This window comes from Ischnura elegans, unplaced genomic scaffold (assembly GCF_921293095.1).
Source record: "Ischnura elegans unplaced genomic scaffold, ioIscEleg1.1, whole genome shotgun sequence".
Classification (NCBI taxonomy): Eukaryota; Metazoa; Arthropoda; class Insecta; order Odonata; family Coenagrionidae; genus Ischnura; species Ischnura elegans.
This window is the reverse complement of record NW_025791724.1, coordinates 17,403-38,281: the sequence shown is the minus strand read 5'-3', so window position 1 is coordinate 38,281 and position 20,879 is coordinate 17,403. Positions and strand designations below refer to the sequence as shown.

The following is a 20,879-nucleotide window of genomic DNA, read 5'->3' as shown; positions in this document are numbered from 1 at the left end:
ATTTCTTGAATCTGTGCTCTCCCCCCCATCTTGACTCAGAATAATCCAAAATTTTTCCGTAGTCTCCCAAAACACCACATACCTGCTCTCGGGTGATCTCAAAGGGCAGCATGCATATCCTCACGTATGATGCCCTTCGCGTGGCCGGCTCTACTCTCACGAGTCCTCTTTTTCGATGTTTGGATGGGTAGGGCACAAGACCTTCCGCTTCCTGAAGTATCCTCTGCATCGCTTCCTCGGTTACCATCTTGAGGAACACCGACTTCTTAAATGGTCCAAACTGAATCCCGACGATCTCTTCGTCCTTCACGCCCAACTCTTCTTCAAGGAAAATCATGAGCTCATAGCTCGTTAAATCGTTAACCACTTCCGCAAGATTTATCTTGATTGTTGCTACTCTTTCTGTCGGCATACTGACAGACTTTCACGCCGTCGCGTTTCCGCGCACTAGCAAAAAACAACTTTTAAAAGCGCAAAAACTGCGCCGCAAGATCGCAAAAACAAAACACGATCGCCTTTTCCCAGGCCAGCGGAGCCCGGCGATGCCTAAGCAAACGCCGGGCAGAGAGAAAACCGGTCTCGCTTCGGTGTGCGCTCGAGCGTGTCGACGGAGCTCGTCGCAGACACGTCCGTCCGGTATGGCCGTTGGCGAAGATATGTATGGCTTTTGAAGAATGTTATACTCATTCGGTGATTAGATTCGATAGTTCACTATCTGACTTTGTAACAATTTGGAGTGAAATGTCATACAGGAATGAAATTGAGCATCAACGGCGCATAAAAAATTTCCATTTCAAAAGTATCAGTTTCGGAAATGGATCTGTAAGAGTTAGTTTTCATAAATGTTGCGGAAAGGAAGACAGCTGAAGCGCGGACCTCCCGTGACAAAGTAGAGGCTTTCGAAGATGGATTACAATGGGCTGCCAACGTGGAATATGGAGTGAACTGAAAATGATGGAATAACGGACAAACGGTTTGACGTAAGAGAAACAGTCCCACCAGTTTTCTGAGTTACAAAGTGCCTTTTGTTGTCATAACAAGGAAATAACGTTAACGATCGTCTCGTGCGGCTGCAAGTAGACAAAATTTGAACGCACTGGACGGATTGTCATGCAACGAGGAACTGTGGAGACGTTACGGAGGACTTTACATATAGCGATAGTAGAAATTCATGTACGCGATAGAGGGAAAGGAAAAACATCTGCCATGAAGATAAGGAAAGAGAAAATAATGTTGCATAAATTATTAATTTGTGGGAACATTGTATCTGTTATGCTCGTGGAAAAACGATTTTTGAACTTGAACATTTGAGAGAGCCCGGAGACACCGTCACACTTCGCTTTGACAATGCGACGCCAACAATCACCGACTGTTGGAATGAAATAACTGATGAATGATCAACAATCTGTTGCTATGGCAACCAAGGAGTAATCATAACAATTAGGACCTTCTGAGCACTGAAAATGAGATATGGACTACCGTTGTGAATTTTAAAGTGGAACTTCGTTTTTGTCGTTGAAGTAAGCAATGGAAACATCACACTGAATGATGTAGGGCCCTAAAAAGGGCCGTTGGGGCGCTACCAAGTAATTTACTTGGAGCTGGTGTACTTGGTCACAGCCTTGGTGCCCTCAGACACGGCGTGCTTGGCCAGTTCACCGGGGAGCAGGAGCCTGACGGCGGTCTGCACCTCCCTGGAGGTGATGGTGGAGCGCTTGTTGTAATGAGCGAGACGGGAAGCCTCGGCGGCGATCCTCTCGAAGATGTCGTTGACGAAGGAGTTCATGATGTTCATGGCCTTGGAGGAGATACCGGTGTCAGGGTGGACCTGCTTCAAGACCTTGTAGATGTAGATTGCGTAGCTCTCCTTCCTCCTGCGCTTCTTCTTCTTGTCTCCCTTGGAGATGTTCTTCTGGGCCTTGCCGGCCTTCTTGGCAGCCTTTCCGCTAGTCTTGGGTGGCATGTTGGTACCAACGTTGCGTAGCAGCGAGAATGAAAATTTTTGGCTAGATTTTTATTATATGCCGTGAAGTCGGGACTCGCCGACACCGGATTGGTCGAGTAGACGGAGCAGTCGGCCAGCGGCAGGCCATAAAATGTATAAGCCACACAGACACGGTTGAGCAACGTCAACACGCTTGAGCCTTCCGATCTGAAACCTTGGGCAGAAGCAACCCCAGAAGAAGCCGCGCCATCAACTGCTCCGGCCGCGGACTTCACGCAACCCCCTGTGGGAAGAAGACAACGCAATCGGCTAAACGCCTACTCCCTAGTCGCCAAAAGAGCGCCCGAAGGGCTGCGGCTGGCTGCGCCTGTACCTAAATTTGGGCGTAGCCGTCGCGGTTCTCACCTTCGGGTGGCGTCTTTTCACCTGCGGCAAATTCCCTTGGTCTTCCTGGCCGTTAGTACCCGGGCTTCTGGGCCGTTAGAATCGCCCATTGCACCCCCGGGGAAAGCGGCCGGGTCCACTTATTAGGGACCCCAAACAGCCCTCCCTGCCCTCCCCAACGCTACCATCAGGCCGCCATGGAGTCCATGGCGGCCCCAATGAGCTCTGCGTCATCAGCCGCTGAGGACACCAATGCCATGCTGCGGACAGTAAAGGAACTGCTCGCTAAACTGCCGGCAGACGCCATACAGGACCTTATGGGGACCTTTTTCAACTCGGTACCAGCAGTAAACCCGAATTCCTCCACTCCGGCCATCCCAGTTCCGGCCGCGTCACCATCTGTTCCTACACCAACCACTCTAAACCCGCCAGCAAACCCGGCCAGCCAGAGAAGGTCCGCGCAGGCCCCATGTCAGAGTCTGGACTCTACCTTTCAGTCGGCTTCCGCACGTAACCGCGGAAAGCAAATCACAATCACACCCATATTTGCTGACAAAAACAAATTTGCCCCTCTGGCACAAGTCAATGGCGACAGCGCCAATACTAAAGACGTCAACAACAAAACGACGATCAAAAAATCCAACTCTAAGTCAAAAGCGACCACCAACCAAGTACCTAAACCCCAAAGACAAAAAACTCCCACCACTGTGCCTAACCAAGCCATAAGTGACACGGCCCTTAAGGGGACCAATTACCAGATTGTTATTGAAACTGAACCCCCACACAATGACAATTCCAACGATACCACTCCCGAGGTCCTAGGACAAGCCATTCCAGTAGAGGCCCTTAAGAGGGCCAATTACCAGATTGTTACTGAAACTGAACCCCCACACAATGACAAGTCCAACGATACCACTCCCGAGGCCCTCGGACAAGCCATTCCAGTAGAGGCCCTTAAGAGGGCCAAAATCACAAAATCAGCAAAAACGCCCTCTGGTACCCAATCCATACCTGCCAATCACATGCTTACACCTCCTAACACGGTAAATACCACAATGGCCGCTAAAAGCACCAATGTCAACCCCACAACAGGCGATCTAATGGATTGCAATGCATCCACCCCACAAGAGGAGCTTCACTCAACGATGGCAGTCAATAAAAAACAGAAAATTCCCCCCATTCAAATAGCAGATACTTCCAAATGGCCAGTTCTACATGCCCATTTAATTAAAAACTGCCAATTTCCTCCAATCTCCCACGCTACATCGAACTCTTCTGCAATTATCAAGTGCTCTAACGTAGCCGACTTCATTGCAGCCAAAGCAACATTGAACAACCTAAATATCCCCTACAACACATACTGCCTGCAAGAAAACAGGCGCAGAGAATTTTCTCTGCGAGGTACATTCGCCTCAGTTGATGACAATGAAATACTAACCGAACTACAAAATCTAGGATTCCCTGTAATCTCATGCTCCAGAATCTTCTCCACCCGACCGTCTAAAATGCAGCGAGACCTAGGTCATACCTCAGTCCCCAAATACCCAACAAAGGTTGTCCATGTAATAACAGAACACACAATAGACGCAGCCAAATTCATGGCAATCAACCATCTTGTTGGTCTCGGTATTAAAATAGATACCTTCAAAAAACCAGCCATTCCCGTTCAATGCCATAGGTGTCAGGCCATAGGTCACACCAAGAACCATTGCTGCCTCCCCCCTAAATGTGTGAAATGCGCAGGCGACCACATGTCGTCTGAATGCACAAAAACTGACAAGGAACCAGCCAAATGCGCTCTCTGCACCTCTGATCACACCGCCAGTTACCGAGGGTGTGAAAAACATCGAGCGGCAAAAGCCGCTATGGCAGCCCGACGTCTAGCAAACTCAACCAACCAAACCACTCCCAATCCTCCCTCACTACTTCGTTCATACGCCGCCGCCTCCGCTCACGAATTCCCTCCACTTGATCCATCCGCCACTCCACAACCCGCTGACAACGAACTATTCACGTGGTTCAGCAACATTAGCACCCACCTCTCCTCCCTCCACTCAAAAGTGGAAAAGAAACAATTCCTCCTGAATTAACTGCTACTCCTCCAGGACCAATCATGAACACACACCAAAAAAACACGAATACACTAAACGTTATCTCCTGGAATTGCAACGGCGTACTGGCTAAAAAACATGAACTCCTCCAGTACGCCCTTGACAACAACACTGACATTATCTTGTTACAGGAAACTCACCTGACACCAAACAAATCGTTATACGCACCACACTTCAACACTTACAGACTGGACCGCCTAACACGAGGCGGAGGAGTAGCCATCCTAATCCGTAAACACATTCCCCACGCCCTTCTAAACTCACCTGACCCAAACAAATTCGAAGCTCTTGGTATTTCGATAAACACTAAAGACGGTCCGTTACACCTTTACTCTTTATACCGCAGACCACACACAAAATTTTCAGTGGACGATCTGGATCACCTGTTCTCCACCCAAAACGGCATATACTTCGGCGACTGGAATTGCAAACACCCAGCTTGGAATAGTAACACGTCTAACAAGCACGGAAAAATCTTACACTCCTACATAAAAAACAAAAATTTTCAAATCTTAGCTCCACTCTCCCCTACTCACTATGCCCGAAAATCATGTGACGTGATTGACTTTGGTCTTGCTCACAATCTCCCAACCTCATTCACTCCCTCTGTAATCTACTCCTTCACATCTGACCACCTCCCCTTATATTTCTCACTTCCTTTACACTATTACCCCATTGCACCATCCGAAATGAACGTCACGGACTGGGACAAATACATCACATACCTCAATGACTCCCTTTCTAAAATCAACACTATTGAAATTCCAACCCCTGCAACCATTGACACCCAAGTCAACCTTATTACATCCGCTCTGAACTCAGCCAAACAAAGAGCCTCACGCTCATTCACTCCCCGTAACAAATGCCACGACAAACACCCCCAGTATTTAGTCGACCTCATAAAGCGCCGCAACATTGCTCGCCGTTTATGGCAAATCCACAGAGATCCCCTAGACAAGACCTTATACAACCGCCTTTCTACTCAAGTCAAGTCTGAAATTTGCATCGTGAAACGTCACCACTGGGAAAGACACATACAAAAACTAACATTTGACAACCCTGTCCCTAACGGCAAAATACCCATCTGGAAAACTGTTAAATCCTTAAAACAAACAAATAAAACTATGTACCATCCCTTATCAGTAAACTCTACTCTTATCTTCGATCCCAGTAAAAAAGTCGAGATTCAAGCAGATCATCTACAAATGACCATGTCACTGGACAAATCCTCCTCACCAATTGAAGTTGAGGTCAACAACTTTACGAAAAATCTGCCTCTAAGCTCCAACGCCAGCATCACTCTTGCCACTCCTTCCGAAATCCTAGCTCTGTTAAATTCTCTCCCAGTTAAAAAAGCTCCAGGCCTCGACAATATCAGTAACTCTCAACTCAGATTTGCCGCCAGATGTCCAAAATTCCCCCTTCTCCTTTCTAACCTACTCAACCACTGTTTCAATCTTCCACACTTCCCTGCAACCTGGAAAAAAGCCAAAGTCGTTCTTCTTCCCAAACCAGGGAAAGACCCAAAAATCCCGGGCAACTCTCGCCCTATATCCCTGTTATCAAATCTCTCCAAGATACTTGAAATCCTAGTACTCAACAGACTCGACTCATTCACCGCTGATAACAACATAATCAGACCCGAACAGCATGGGTTTAGAAAACACACCTCAGCCCTCCACCAAATACTCAGACTTGTTGAGAAAATAAGCCATAATTTCAACCGCCGCCTTGTAACGGACGCGGTGTTCCTAGATGTTGCGCGCGCATTCGACAAAGTCTGGCATAAAGGCTTATTATTCAAACTTAATCAAATAAAACTACCTCTTCCTGACATACTATTCATAAGGGAATACCTTCTCAAGAGACAATTCCTAGTCGCCGAAGCTAAAACACATTCATCCCTCAGACCAATGGAGGCAGGAGTTCCGCAAGGATCAATTCTCAGTCCACTACTATTTACACTATTCGTAAACGACATGCCACATACATCAAACACTTCACTTCACATGTACGCTGATGACACCGCCATAGCGGCGACGTCACGGCGGGGAGACACCAACATTAACAAACTTAACACTCACTTAAAACACATCAACAACTGGACAAAAACATGGAAAATAAAAATCAACGCCGCCAAAAGCACACATATTCATTTCTCACAAAGACGTAAATTCGCACCACAAACATCACCCTTCATAAACAAAACTCGAATACCAAGAGCATCAACCCACAAATTCCTTGGAGTTCTGCTAGACGAAAAGTTATCATACAACCCTCACTTGAAATACTGCACCAACAAAGCCAGAGGAGTTAGACAGGCAATTGTCGCACTATGCTCCAAAACCTCCCCCCTCTCTCACAGCGGCAGAGTCAAACTCTACACCTCCACGGTTAGACCTACTCTTCTATATGGCTGCGAGATATTTGCACTCTCCCCAACAATAAGACGTAAATTGGAAAGCTTCCAAAACATTTCCCTTCGCCATCTCCTAAACTTATCTAGATATGTCAGAATCGCAGACGTTCTTAAATTTCACAACCTTCCCACAGTAACCCAATTCATTTCTAAATTAGCCAACAATTTTAAGTCCAGGCTCGGGGCAACTCATAACACTTCAATTACAGATTTATGGGACTATGACCCAACTACCCTCACCACATACAAACTGCCTCAACAAATTACTCGCCTATGAGTCTATCTTGTATCTTTCCTTCTTGTAGATTTAGTCACCTCGTTTAACGGTTTATAGTAATACTGTAAAAAGACATTACAATATGTAATTCTCAATAGAAAGTTTAATTAAAAAAAAAAAAAAAAAAAAAAAAATGTCATATCTAATCTAACAATTAATGATGATATTATAAAACGAAAAGAAAAGAAAAAAAAATAAATAAAAATAAAAAATAAATATAAAATAAAATAATAAAAAAAATTAAATAATATAAAAAGAAAAGAAAGGAAAAAAAAATGATAAAATATGGAAAACAAAAATAAAAAATTATAAAAGAAAACATAAAATAAAAAAAAAAAATATAAAGATGTATAAAAAGAGAGTAAAGTAACTCCACCCTCATCATCCATAGCAAAATGTAACAAACTCCTTATCATCAAGGTAAAGATAACCTGTTATTATGTAATATTGTATTAAATTAATCCCAATTTAAATATCTACCTCCTCAATAGTTTTAAGTTTCTGCTCACACAAACAAATCACTACCCTCACAACACAAACAACTGCGCACAAAAATTGTTCTAATGTAACCTGGCTGGTTAGGGTGAATTGGGTTCACCGGTACAGCTATAATCGCGCCTTCGGCGCATCAATTAATGCGTTAGGTTCTAATCAACATTTCGTCGAGAGGTCTACACCGTACCGCCGAAAGCAACTCGATTCAACATGTCTGGACGCGGAAAAGGAGGCAAAGTCAAGGGAAAGTCCAAGTCCCGTTCCAGCAGGGCCGGACTTCAGTTCCCCGTGGGACGTATCCACCGTCTGCTCCGCAAGGGCAACTACGCCGAGCGCGTTGGTGCCGGTGCCCCCGTGTACCTCGCCGCCGTCATGGAGTACCTGGCCGCCGAAGTCCTGGAATTGGCAGGCAACGCTGCCCGTGACAACAAGAAGACGAGGATCATTCCCCATCATCTTCAGCTGGCCATCCGCAACGACGAGGAGTTGAACAAGCTCCTGTCTGGCGTCACCATCGCCCAGGGTGGTGTCTTGCCCAACATCCAGGCCGTGCTTCTGCCCAAGAAGACCGAGAAGAAGGCTTAAGCGTTCTCTTCTTACGAAGAGAATAAAAAAATGGTCCTTTTTAGGACCGCAAACCATCTAGGTCTGTCAGTCTTACGACTATGTCAAAGAATTTGGTACTCTTCCCAGAATGTGCACATAAAAAGTCTAGAAATTACTTTCTGTTTCTCTGGTGGAGAGGTCGTGGATCGAGTTGTCAAGTGGTTATAAAATTTGAAAATTATAACATAATAGAACGATAGCAAGTGTGACGAAAGCATACCAACACCGAAGAAAAAGCTCTGTGGAAAAAACAGAGTTAGAGAAACTGTGATGATGAATGAACAGTAATTAAGGGATTAGTATTATGATGGGGGAAAAACATGTTGCAATACCATAGCTTCGCCTTGTAAAAGGAACATTTGAATGGATATCCAAAAAGTCCGAATACTATGTAGCCGTTTGAAAATATGTTGGCAGCAGTGCGTTTCTTAGCAACAGGTAGGCGATGTCTAACAATGTGTCATAATCACCGCATTCGGTCGAAGAATAGTTTGAAAATCGACGAAGGCGTTTGGTCGTTGCTAAGTAACACTATCAATGGACGACATTGTTAACGGCTTGTGCCGCTTTAAAATGTAACAATAACTACCGGAAATAGAACACTTAGTGACCATTATTGTTGAAGTCGGTAATATGGGTTGGATTAAGAAATAGAAACATATTGATCGTCCCTCAGCAGTTTACTCAATCAACTTTCAATATGAATGAAAGTATTTGGTTTACTCGCATAATAGTAACTTGTCATGTGACAATTCCATCCATTTTATTTTCTTTACTCAACCAGTACCTTAGTTCTCATGTATTATCGATGACATCACATTTCTGTGATTGCGACGAGTGTAAGCAATGGCAAATAATATCCTGCATGTTCTATGGTCCTGACAAGGACCTTTGTTATTCGATGATGCTGCAGCTGCCAGATGTAATGGGCTGCTGCCGCGATGGAAATCTAACCACCGAATCCGTACAGGGTGCGTCCCTGGCGCTTGAGGGCGTACACGACGTCCATGGCGGTCACGGTCTTCCTCTTGGCGTGTTCGGTGTAGGTGACGGCGTCACGGATCACGTTCTCCAGGAACACCTTGAGGACACCGCGGGTCTCCTCGTAGATGAGTCCGGAGATACGCTTGACTCCTCCACGGCGGGCCAAACGGCGAATGGCCGGCTTGGTGATGCCCTGGATGTTGTCGCGAAGAACCTTGCGATGACGCTTGGCGCCTCCTTTCCCCAAGCCTTTTCCTCCCTTGCCACGTCCGGTCATGTTGCTGCTGTCTCGGTGAGAGAATCGTGGTTGCGACGACGACGACGATCCTCAATTTTAACGGGCTTTTATACCCTTGATTCGTCCAACCTCCGGTGCGTATATATACCACCTCTCCGGCTGTGGTGAGATGATTCTTAATAGTTTTGTCTCTGATGGCGAGTGTAATGTCGAAGTGCCGCTCTCGGCGACGCATGTTGATACCTTCGGCAACATGGATATTCTCGATCTCTGTGTGACTAAAAATATCCACCGACTTTCCACTCCCAAAGTAATTGACGATCTTTCAAGCGACCACTTTCCAATCCAAATGCATATTTGGTGTTCGCCGGAAGAGTTCATTCCTTCGCCTTCAGCGAAAACGAATTGGCAATTTTTTGTCAATCACTCCAACGATTCCTTTTCCCAAATTCCTATCCCAAACTCAGCCACTCCTGATGCAATTGACGCGCATGTCGAGTTAATAACATCAAAACTCCTTGACGCCCATGCCCTTTCTTCCCTTCCATATTTCCGGCCACCGGCCGATCCAAATATCCTTCCCGATCATACCCTAGAACTCATGAAGGAACGAAACCGAGTGCGTAGACGTTGGATTCGGAGACATGACGTCACTGACAGAAGACTTTACAATTTCCTTGCCGCTCGTGTGAAGCAAGAAATTGGACGACATCGTAGGGAATTATGGATGAACAAAATTAATTCTCTTTCCGTTAGCGACAACTCCATTTGGAAGATGGCGCGATACCTATCAAAGAAAGGGCCTTCTCAGGTTCCTTTACGACAAAACGACATGTTCATCCATGACGCTAAAGACAAAGCAGAGATATTAGCTGACGCCTTTCAGGCCACAATGACGATGAAAGCTGATTGGTCGGTGACTGACGACGACCAAGAAGCAGAAATAGAGTATACCGCACTTGCGAATACTCCAACTCCTCCATTTATTCCTGTGACTGAGACGGAATTGAGATTACTCGTCAAGTATCTCAATCCTAGAAAAGCGTCTGGACTCGACGAGGTGTCGAACAGACAATTGATGAATGCACCTAGACCTGCCATTCTCCACCTCCTAGCGCTGTTTAATAACTGCATGGCCGCCAGTTATTTTCCATCTGCATGGAAAGCAGCGCGAATAGTCCTAATTCCTAAACCTGGCAAAGATCCTACCATTCCCCTCAACCGCCGTCCTATTTCCTTGCTTTCGAACATCTCAAAAATGTTCGAAAAAGTCATCAAAAAACGTCTCGACATTTACTTACGGACAAATGACGTACTCCGCCCGGAGCAAATGGGATTCCGCCAAGGAATCTCAACTTTGCACCAAGTCCTAAGACTAGCCGAATTTGTTGCCCAAGGTTTTCAACGCCGTAGGTATACGGCAGCGGTTTTCCTCGACGTCGCCAAGGCATTCGACCAAGTGTGGCACAAGGGCCTAATCCTCAAGCTTTGCAGGGCAAACATTCCGCCCTCTCTTTCGAAACTCATTCAGAGCTTCCTATACAAGAGGAAATTCCAGATAGCCGAAGGCGGTGAATTGTCGCAAGCGAGAGAAACGAACTGTGGCGTTCCCCAGGGCGCCATTTTGTCACCTACCATTTTCAACCTATATGTCAATGACCTTCCTTCTTCTCCACAAACTCAAACTTTCATGTTTGCCGATGATACCGCAATAGCGGCTCAATCCTGGAGCGGCATTTACGCTTTGCGTAAAATCCAAACCCATCTTTCTCTTCTTGAAAAGTGGACTGTTTCGTCGAAGATGACAATCAACGCTGCCAAAAGCAGCCTTGACGTCTTTCAACGGCGAAAAAAACCTATCTCCCAATCCCTTACCTTCAATTCCTGTAAAGTACCAATGGTTTCATCACACAAATTCTTAGGGTTACATTTCGATAACAAATTGCTCTGGTCCGCGCACGTAAAGCAAGCCTTGAAATCTGCCATTGCAGCCAAAATCTCTCTTAGCTGCATGCTTAACAATAGATCTAGGATCTCTAGACAGGACAAGGTGACGCTGTATAAATCTTATATTCGTCCTCGGCTGCTTTACGGGTGCGAAGTGTTCGGCAACACTTCCCTCACGAATATCAAACACTTAGAAACATTCCAGAATCGTACTCTGCGCTACATCACAAACCAACGTAGACTCATGCCAATGACTGAAATAAGACGCGCTCACAAAGTACCCAAAATACACGAGTTCATCAAGTCACAAGCTGTGAGACTACAGAACTCCCTTCCACGTAACACGCTTACAAAAACACTATGGGATTACCCTGTACATTCAAAACGCTTCAAAAGCTACAGACTTCCAAAAGAAATATTATTTCGCTGATAACGAATTCTATCCTATGTCTTTTCTTTCAAAAATTTAATCAATGTTATGGTAATAATTATATTGTGGTTTGAAAAGAAAATGGAAAAACTTAAACAAAAAAATATAAAAATGCTAAAAATCAGACAAAAAAATATTAAAACTGATAAAATGAACCAAAAAAAAATATAAAATGAGCAAAACACGCATTGTATGCGACAAAAAAAATGATAAAAATAATAAAAGCTCAAAAATAATTATTGTAAAAATTGTAATGTCATTTTGGGGCCATTAAGGGCCGTTCCCGGCTTCCGATGCCGTTAGTTTGTAGTCTTATTAATTTTTAGAGTGCTTTTGCACGCGCTCACTAGAAGCCTGTCTTTCTCACTCTCCTTCACTTACACTGGAAAGGTTACACTGGTCCCTATACACTTGTTGAGTCAAAATTCCCTTTTTACGCACTTGCGTAAATTCACCACAGCCGGAGAGGTGGTATATATACGCACCGGAGATTGGACGAATCAAGGGTATAAAAGCCCGTTAAAATTGAGGATCGTCGTCGTCGTGGTGAATTTACGCAGCCGGTTTAAGGATCTAAACGCTTAATCCGTTTCCGTAAACCTGCAAAAATTTTCGAAAATTTTCTTCCGAGACCATAGTTAAAGTATCGGACCATTTCGGAGACCGCTATTCGCTTTACGGATGGCGGTCCGTGGGTACTGAGGTTATCGTACCATTTCGGAGACCGTTCTCGCAACTTACGGATAGCGGTCCGTGGGTACTGAGGGTATCGTACCATTTCGGAGACCGTTCACGTAAAATTTCCGACGGAAATTTTTCTAATTATATACGGACTGCGGTCCACCTTCCGGCCTCTGCGCCTCTGGCGCCGAGACCATGCCTAGCCCACCGCCGGTGACTCCTGAGGTGATGTGGATCATGGACAAGGCGAGACAACAGTGCCAACTGGCAATTACTGCACCATCATCTGCAGCTGCCTCCACCACGACGCTGATTGGGCCACTTCCATGCCAACTGGCCAACCCAACAGTCCAGTCGGACATCCAGGCGGCGCCTGCAGCCGCCCCTGAAGCCACCCCTGGCCTCCCTGTTGCAGGAACATCCACCGCGGCAATGCCGGTCACCACGCCCCAGATGCCGCCTTCTCCAGCCGCCGCAGCAGCCGCTAAATACGCCAGACAGGCCGCCAAGGACCCGAGAAAGGCCAAATACACCTCTTCGGCGGTGAGTACTGCCCCCCCTATTGCACGTTCATTGCCGCACGACACTACGCAAACCGCGCATGTCCAAGGAGACGACGGCTACACTGTCGTCTCAGGGAAAAAGGCCGCTAGCATGCGGAACCGAGTAGCTCCGGTTGCGCCCGTCCCCACGGCAAACTCGTTTCAAACGTTAACTGATAATGCTGTTGAGTCCCCAATTGGGACAATTGAACAACCTAAGTCCCCAAAAATGCCTAACATTACGGTATATGGAGTCTCTGAGTGGGTCCCATTGTATGCTGCACTGGAGGAAACTCTGGTGGTTCCGCCAAAATGTCAACTGAGAGGCCCTACTACGGTGGTAATCTCAACTTCATCCCCGAGAGATTACAACGAGGCCAGGAAGGTGCTGACGGGAAGGAAGATGGAGTTCCATTCCTACCAAGCTACCGAGGATAAGCTGACGGATTACTGTTTCCGTGACATTCAGCGGAACACCCCGGCTGACGCAGTGAAGGAAGCTCTAGAGAAAAAAGGTTTTCTCCCTAAATCGGTTGTCCAATTGACAACTACGAGGCCCACTCAGAGAGACAGAGACCGAGGAGTTAATTCGGTCGCGAAGCGCCTCACGCCCGTGTACCATGTCATATTTACCAAAGAATCTAACAAAATTAATCTTGATCAACCTTTTTACTTGCTTGGCATGCGTGTTAAAGTATCTCACTACCAAAAGCCTAAAGGTGTTTTACAGTGCCATAAGTGCCAGGGTTTCGGGCATTCAAAAAATTACTGCAACATTCGGCCACGTTGCGTTAAGTGCGCCGGGTCGCATGAAACGGCTGAATGTCTGCGAGTTGACCGCTCCACACCACCGAAGTGTGTTAATTGCGGAGGAGAACATACTGCCAATTACCAGGGTTGCGCGGCTTTTAAGTTTGCGCAAAAACAGAAATTGGTTCGCGAAAATAAATCCCAAGGATCAGCCCAAGGGAAAACTTTTCAACCTGCTCCTGCCCCTGCCTTCAATCCTTGGTCACGAGGTCCCGAAAAGGACCAAAGTGGCTTTCCCCTTCTAGCCCAGCCTCGCCCAAGACCTACTCCCACTGTACCTCAGCCGACATCCGCCGGCACTCCATCTTGCCCGACCCAACAACCCGAAAACAACTCCTCCGACAACCTTTTCACCTTCTTCTTGACCATCAGTGATCAATTGAGTCTTCTAAAGACGACCAATGAGAAGAAATTGTTTCTTCTCAGGCAGATGTGCGCCCTGCTCGAGAATGACAATTAATCGTCTCAGCGGTATTAACTTTTTCTGTTGGAATTGCAACGGTATCCGACGCCGCCAACAGGAATTTCTAAATTTTATTAACTCTGGCACTTTTGATGTGATCGCCCTTCAGGAGACGCATCTAATTCCCTCACAGCATATCCACATTCCTAATTTCAAACTCTATCGGCGTGATCGCTCCATCCGTGGAGGTGGAGTGCTGATCGCAGTAAAATCTTCCATCAAACACAAAGCACTGCCTACGAATGCCTTTAGCACACTAGAAACCATTGGTATTTGTATTCCGCTGACGCTGACGCTGTATTGGTAACTGCATTGCAGTTATGTTTCCGATGTTCAGCCGTTGCTGGTAATCGTCGTTTTGGCGTTATTTTTGAAGTTGGCGGTTTTGTGTTAAGTGGCTTTTATGAGATTATTGCATCGGGTGTGTAAGTGCTGTTTTAGGTCTTTGGTGTTTGAAGTGTGGATTGTCTGTGTAGTTCCATAGAGGAGTCAGTAGGTCGTTTTGTGTTTTATGGAGTGATTGTTCGAATGATTTTGCTATGTCGTTTAGGTATTGTGTCATTGTTTTAATTTTTAGGTTATCGTGTATGTAAGAATTTCGAACGAACCAGGGAGCTCCCGTGATTGTTCTTAGTGTTTTGTTTTGTGTTACTGTGAGTTTATGTGAATGTGTTTTGGCTATGGATCCCCACGCTGGATAGCCATATGTGAGTATCGGCCTGATCATGGCCGTGTAGAGTATTTTCTTGGTGTGTAGACCCAGGTGGGGACTTTTGAGGAGTGGGAATATGGCTGCAGACGCACTCTTTGCCTTTTGCACTGCTGCTTTGGTGTTTGCGCTCCATGTAAGCTTTTCATCCAGGATAACGCCCAGAAATTTGGTTGTGTTGCTGCGTGGAATACGGCTGTTGCCGTAATAAATCGGGGTTGATAGTGATCGTTTGGTCTTTTTGGCGAACTGCATCACTTGGCTTTTTGCCGGGTTGAGCTTCAGTTTCCAGGTTGACATCCAGTCTTCGATGTCGTCGAGGTGTTCCTGGATCCGGTCCGCGGCCGTGTCTGGGTCGAACGATTTGGATATTATGGCAAGGTCGTCAGCATAGAGGAAGGTTTCTGTATTCGGATGGGAGGGAATGTCATTGATGTAGATGTTAAAGAGGAATGGGGAAAGGATGGAGCCTTGTGGGACTCCGGAGGAGATTGGTTGTAGTGGGGATTGTGCGAGGTTAACGGAGGAGAAGAAGGTACGGTCGGATAGATAGGATTGAATAATTTTTGTTAGGTACATGGAAATGGGAGTGGAGTGAAGTTTGTGGAGGAGACCTTTGTGCCATACACGATCGAAAGCCTTGGACTGGTCCAGGAAGACACCTACGACGTACTTTTTTATGTTGAAGCTGAATTGGATTGCTGCGACGAGCCTGGTAATTTGGTGAGCGGTGGAGTGGCTGGAGCGAAAACCTGCCTGCTCGTCCCGGATGAGGTGATGTTCTTGAAGTTCTGGGAGTAATCGGAGTAGGATGGATTTTTCCAGTAGTTTGCCGAAAACCGATAGTAAGCTGATGGGCCTATAGTTGTTCGGGTCATTTGGAGGTTTCCCCGGTTTCGGAATATGGATAACCTTGGCGGATTTCCAGTCTTTTGGAAAGTATGACATCTTGTAACAGGTATTGAAGAGGTGGCGAAGGTAGAGGAGAAAGTTCGGGGGGAGCTGTTTGGTCAGATGGTTGGTAAAGTTATCCGGTCCTGGGGCTTTCTTCTTTGGTAGTTGTTGAATAAGTGACTGGAGTTCGGTTGGAGAAACTGGAGGGAATGTTGGGCTAGGGCAAAGAGAAATGGACAAGTTGGACTCTTCGCATTCTTCATTAGCGTCAGAGTGTTCAGCGTCACGGAACGTTTCCGCCAGTTGTTTGGCGAATAGATTTGCCTTATCTTCGTCCGTGGTGGCTTGTGTGCCGTTGAAGTTCACCGGGGGGGGAGGGGTTTTTCGATTTCGGAGGGATCTGGCAAGCTGCCATACGGAATGATCCTTGTGGGACAATGATGCAATTTTGTCGTCCCACAGCTTCTGTCGGTGGGTTCTTATGGCTGACGTTACTCGGTTCCTAAGGGCCTTATATAAGTTCCGCACGATGGGGTCTTGGGTGCGTCGCCATTGTTTCAGTGCGCTGTATTTGTATTCCTACTCCAACGGGTGATTTATATATGTATTCTGTGTACCAATCCGCGGCCAAACCTCTCCTGAGTGACGAAGTTCGTTTCTTATTATCCGCCGACCATAGAATCATAGCTGCCGGCGACTGGAATGCAAAGCATGTTGATTGGGGCTGTCAACGCACTAACTCGCGTGGGATGATTCTTAATAGTTTTGTCTCTGATGGCGAGTGTAATGTCGAAGTGCCGCTCTCGGCGACGCATGTTGATACCTTCGGCAACATGGATATTCTCGATCTCTGTGTGACTAAAAATATCCACCGACTTTCCACTCCCAAAGTAATTGACGATCTTTCAAGCGACCACTTTCCAATCCAAATGCATATTTGGTGTTCGCCGGAAGAGTTCATTCCTTCGCCTTCAGCGAAAACGAATTGGCAATTTTTTGTCAATCACTCCAACGATTCCTTTTCCCAAATTCCTATCCCAAACTCAGCCACTCCTGATGCAATTGACGCGCATGTCGAGTTAATAACATCAAAACTCCTTGACGCCCATGCCCTTTCTTCCCTTCCATATTTCCGGCCACCGGCCGATCCAAATATCCTTCCCGATCATACCCTAGAACTCATGAAGGAACGAAACCGAGTGCGTAGACGTTGGATTCGGAGACATGACGTCACTGACAGAAGACTTTACAATTTCCTTGCCGCTCGTGTGAAGCAAGAAATTGGACGACATCGTAGGGAATTATGGATGAACAAAATTAATTCTCTTTCCGTTAGCGACAACTCCATTTGGAAGTTGGCGCGATACCTATCAAAGAAAGGGCCTTCTCAGGTTCCTTTACGACAAAACGACATGTTCATCCATGACGCTAAAGACAAAGCAGAGATATTAGCTGACGCCTTTCAGGCCACAATGACGATGAAAGCTGATTGGTCGGTGACTGACGACGACCAAGAAGCAGAAATAGAGTATACCGCACTTGCGAATACTCCAACTCCTCCATTTATTCCTGTGACTGAGACGGAATTGAGATTACTCGTCAAGTATCTCAATCCTGGAAAAGCGTCTGGACTCGACGAGGTGTCGAACAGACAATTGATGAATGCACCTAGACCTGTCATTCTCCACCTCCTAGCGCTGTTTAATAACTGCATGGCCGCCAGTTATTTTCCATCTGCATGGAAAGCAGCGCGAATAGTCCTAATTCCTAAACCTGGCAAAGATCCTACCATTCCCCTCAACCGCCGTCCTATTTCCTTGCTTTCGAACATCTCAAAAATGTTCGAAAAAGTCATCAAAAAACGTCTCGACATTTACTTACGGACAAATGACGTTCTCCGCCCGGAGCAAATGGGATTCCGCCAAGGAATCTCAACTTTGCACCAAGTCCTAAGACTAGCCGAATTTGTTGCCCAAGGTTTTCAACGCCGTAGGTATACGGCAGCGGTTTTCCTAGACGTCGCCAAGGCATTCGACCAAGTGTGGCACAAGGGCCTAATCCTCAAGCTTTGCAGGGCAAACATTCCGCCCTCTCTTTCGAAACTCATTCAGAGCTTCCTATACAAGAGGAAATTCCAGATAGCCGAAGGCGGTGAATTGTCGCAAGCGAGAGAAACGAACTGTGGCGTTCCCCAGGGCGCCATTTTGTCACCTACCATTTTCAACCTATATGTCAATGACCTTCCTTCTTCTCCACAAACTCAAACTTTCATGTTTGCCGATGATACCGCAATAGCGGCTCAATCCTGGAACGGCATTTACGCTTTGCGTAAAATCCAAACCCATCTTTCTCTTCTTGAAAAGTGGACTGTTTCGTCGAAGATGACAATCAACGCTGCCAAAAGCAGCCTTGTCGTCTTTCAACGGCGAAAAAAACCTATCTCCCAATCCCTTACCTTCAATTCCTGTAAAGTACCAACGGTTTCATCACACAAATTCTTAGGGTTACATTTCGATAACAAATTGCTCTGGTCCTTGCACGTAAAGCAAGCCTTGAAATCTGCCATTGCAGCTAAAATCTCTCTTAGCTGCATGCTTAACAATAGATCTAGGATCTCTAGACAGGACAAGGTGACGCTGTATAAATCTTATATTCGTCCTCGGCTGCTTTACGGGTGCGAAGTGTTCGGCAACACTTCCCTCACGAATATCAAACACTTAGAAACATTCCAGAATCGTACTCTGCGCTACATCACAAACCAACGTAGACTCATGCCAATGACTGAAATAAGACGCGCTCACAAAGTACCCAAAATACACGAGTTCATCAAGTCACAAGCTGTGAGACTACAGAACTCCCTTCCACGTAACACGCTTACAAAAACACTATGGGATTACCCTGTACATTCAAAACGCTTCAAAAGCTACAGACTTCCAAAAGAAATATTATTTCGCTGATAACGAATTCTATCCTATGTCTTTTCTTTCAAAAATTTAATCATTGTTATGGTATTAATTATATTGTGGTTTGAAAAGAAAATGGAAAAACTTAAACAAAAAAAAAATATAAAAATGCTGAAAATCAGACAAAAAAAATATTAAAACTGATAAAATGAACCAAAAAAAAATATAAAATGAGCAAACACGCATTGTATGCGACAAAAAAAATGATAAAAATAATAAAAGCTCAAAAATAATTATTGTAAAAATTGTAATGTCATTTTGGGGCCATTAAGGGCCGTTCCCGGCTTCCGATGCCGTTAGTTTGTAGTCTTATTAATTTTTAGAGTGCTTTTGCACGCGCTCACTAGAAGCCTGTCTTTCTAATTCTCCTTCACTTACACTGGAAAGGTTACACTGGTCCCTATACACTTGTTGAGTCAAATTCCCTTTTTACGCACTTGCGTAAATTCACCACAGCCGGAGAGGTGGTATATATACGCACCGGAGGTTGGACGAATCAAGGGTATAAAAGCCCGTTAAAATTGAGGATCGTCGTCGTCGTGGTGAATTTACGCAACGATTCTGCCGGTTTAAGGATCTAAACGCTTAATCCGTTTCCGTAAACCTGCAAAAATTTAAATTTTCTTCCGAGACCATAGTTAAAGTATCGGACCATTTCGGAGACCGCTATTCGCTTTACGGATGGCGGTCCGTGGGTACTGAGGATATCGTACCATTTCGGAGACCGTTCTCGCAACTTAAGGATAGCGGTCCGTGGGTACTGAGGGTATCGTACCATTTCGGAGACCGTTCACGTAAAATTTCCGACGGAAATTTTTCTAATTATATACGGACTGCGGTCCACCTTCCGGCCTCTGCGCCTCTGGCGCCGAGACCATGCCTAGCCCACCGCCGGTGACTCCTGAGGTGATGTGGATCATGGACAAGGCGAGACAACAGTGCCAACTGGCAATTACTGCACCATCATCTGCAGCTGCCTCCACCACGACGCTGATTGGGCCACTTCCATGCCAACTGGCCAACCCAACAGTCCAGTCGGACATCCAGGCGGCGCCTGTAGCCGCCCCTGAAGCCACCCCTGGCCTCCCTGTTGCCGGGACATCCACCGCAGCAATGCCGGTCACCACGCCCCAGATGCCGCCTTCTCCAGCCGCCGCAGCAGCCGCTAAATACGCCAGACAGGCCGCCAAGGACCCGAGAAAGGCCAAATACACCTCTTCGGCGGTGAGTACTGCCCCCCCTATTGCACGTTCATTGCCGCACGACACTACGCAAACCGCGCATGTCCAAGGAGACGACGGCTACACTGTCGTCTCAGGGAAAAAGGCCGCTAGCATGCGGAACCGAGTAGCTCCGGTTGCGCCCGTCCCCACGGCAAACTCGTTTCAAACGTTAACTGATAATGCTGTTGAGTCCCCAATTGGGACAATTGAACAACCTAAGTCCCCAAAAATGCCTAACATTACGGTATATGGAGTCTCTGAGTGGGTCCCATTGTATGCTGCACTGGAGGAAACTCTGGTGGTTCCGCCAAAATGTCAACTGAGAGGCCCTACTACGGTGGTAATCTCAACTTCATCCCCGAGAGATTACAACGAGGCCAGGAAGGTGCTGACGGGAAGGAAGATGGAGTTCCATTCCTACCAAGCTACCGAGGATAAGCTGACGGATTACTGTTTCCGTGACATTCAGCGGAACACCCCGGCTGACGCAGTGAAGGAAGCTCTAGAGAAAAAAGGTTTTCTCCCTAAATCGGTTGTCCAATTGACAACTACGAGGCCCACTCAGAGAGACAGAGACCGAGGAGTTAATTCGGTCGCGAAGCGCCTCACGCCCGTGTACCATGTCATATTTACCAAAGAATCTAACAAAATTAATCTTGATCAACCTTTTTACTTGCTTGGCATGCGTGTTAAAGTATCTCACTACCAAAAGCCTAAAGGTGTTTTACAGTGCCATAAGTGCCAGGGTTTCGGGCATT

At 46.2% G+C, this 20,879-nt stretch overlaps 3 protein-coding genes across 3 annotated transcripts; 1 reads left to right on the top strand and 2 right to left on the bottom strand.

The window, feature by feature from the left end:
• Nucleotides 1-1,551: 1,551 nt before the first annotated feature.
• LOC124173620 (histone H2B) lies at nt 1,552-2,016 on the bottom strand. The gene has a single exon (XM_046553041.1). It carries the CDS (start codon nt 1,961-1,963, stop codon nt 1,592-1,594), a length of 372 nt encoding a protein of 123 aa, XP_046408997.1. The 5' UTR covers nt 1,964-2,016; the 3' UTR covers nt 1,552-1,591.
• LOC124173614 (histone H2A-like) lies at nt 1,986-8,269 on the top strand. The gene is made up of 2 exons (XM_046553035.1): nt 1,986-2,118; nt 7,781-8,269. Exon 2 carries the CDS (start codon nt 7,842-7,844, stop codon nt 8,214-8,216), a length of 375 nt encoding a protein of 124 aa, XP_046408991.1. The 5' UTR covers nt 1,986-2,118; nt 7,781-7,841; the 3' UTR covers nt 8,217-8,269.
• Nucleotides 8,270-9,126: 857 nt separating this feature from the next.
• LOC124173628 (histone H4) lies at nt 9,127-9,521 on the bottom strand. The gene has a single exon (XM_046553050.1). It carries the CDS (start codon nt 9,496-9,498, stop codon nt 9,187-9,189), a length of 312 nt encoding a protein of 103 aa, XP_046409006.1. The 5' UTR covers nt 9,499-9,521; the 3' UTR covers nt 9,127-9,186.
• Nucleotides 9,522-20,879: the final 11,358 nt, after the last annotated feature.

Excerpts from the sequence above, each read along its gene's own strand:
- LOC124173614 (XM_046553035.1), top strand. The coding sequence starts at position 7,842 with ATGTCTGGACGCGGAAAAGGAGGCAAAGTCAAGGGAAAGTCCAAGTCC.
- LOC124173628 (XM_046553050.1), bottom strand. The coding sequence starts at position 9,498 with ATGACCGGACGTGGCAAGGGAGGAAAAGGCTTGGGGAAAGGAGGCGCC.
- LOC124173620 (XM_046553041.1), bottom strand. The coding sequence starts at position 1,963 with ATGCCACCCAAGACTAGCGGAAAGGCTGCCAAGAAGGCCGGCAAGGCC.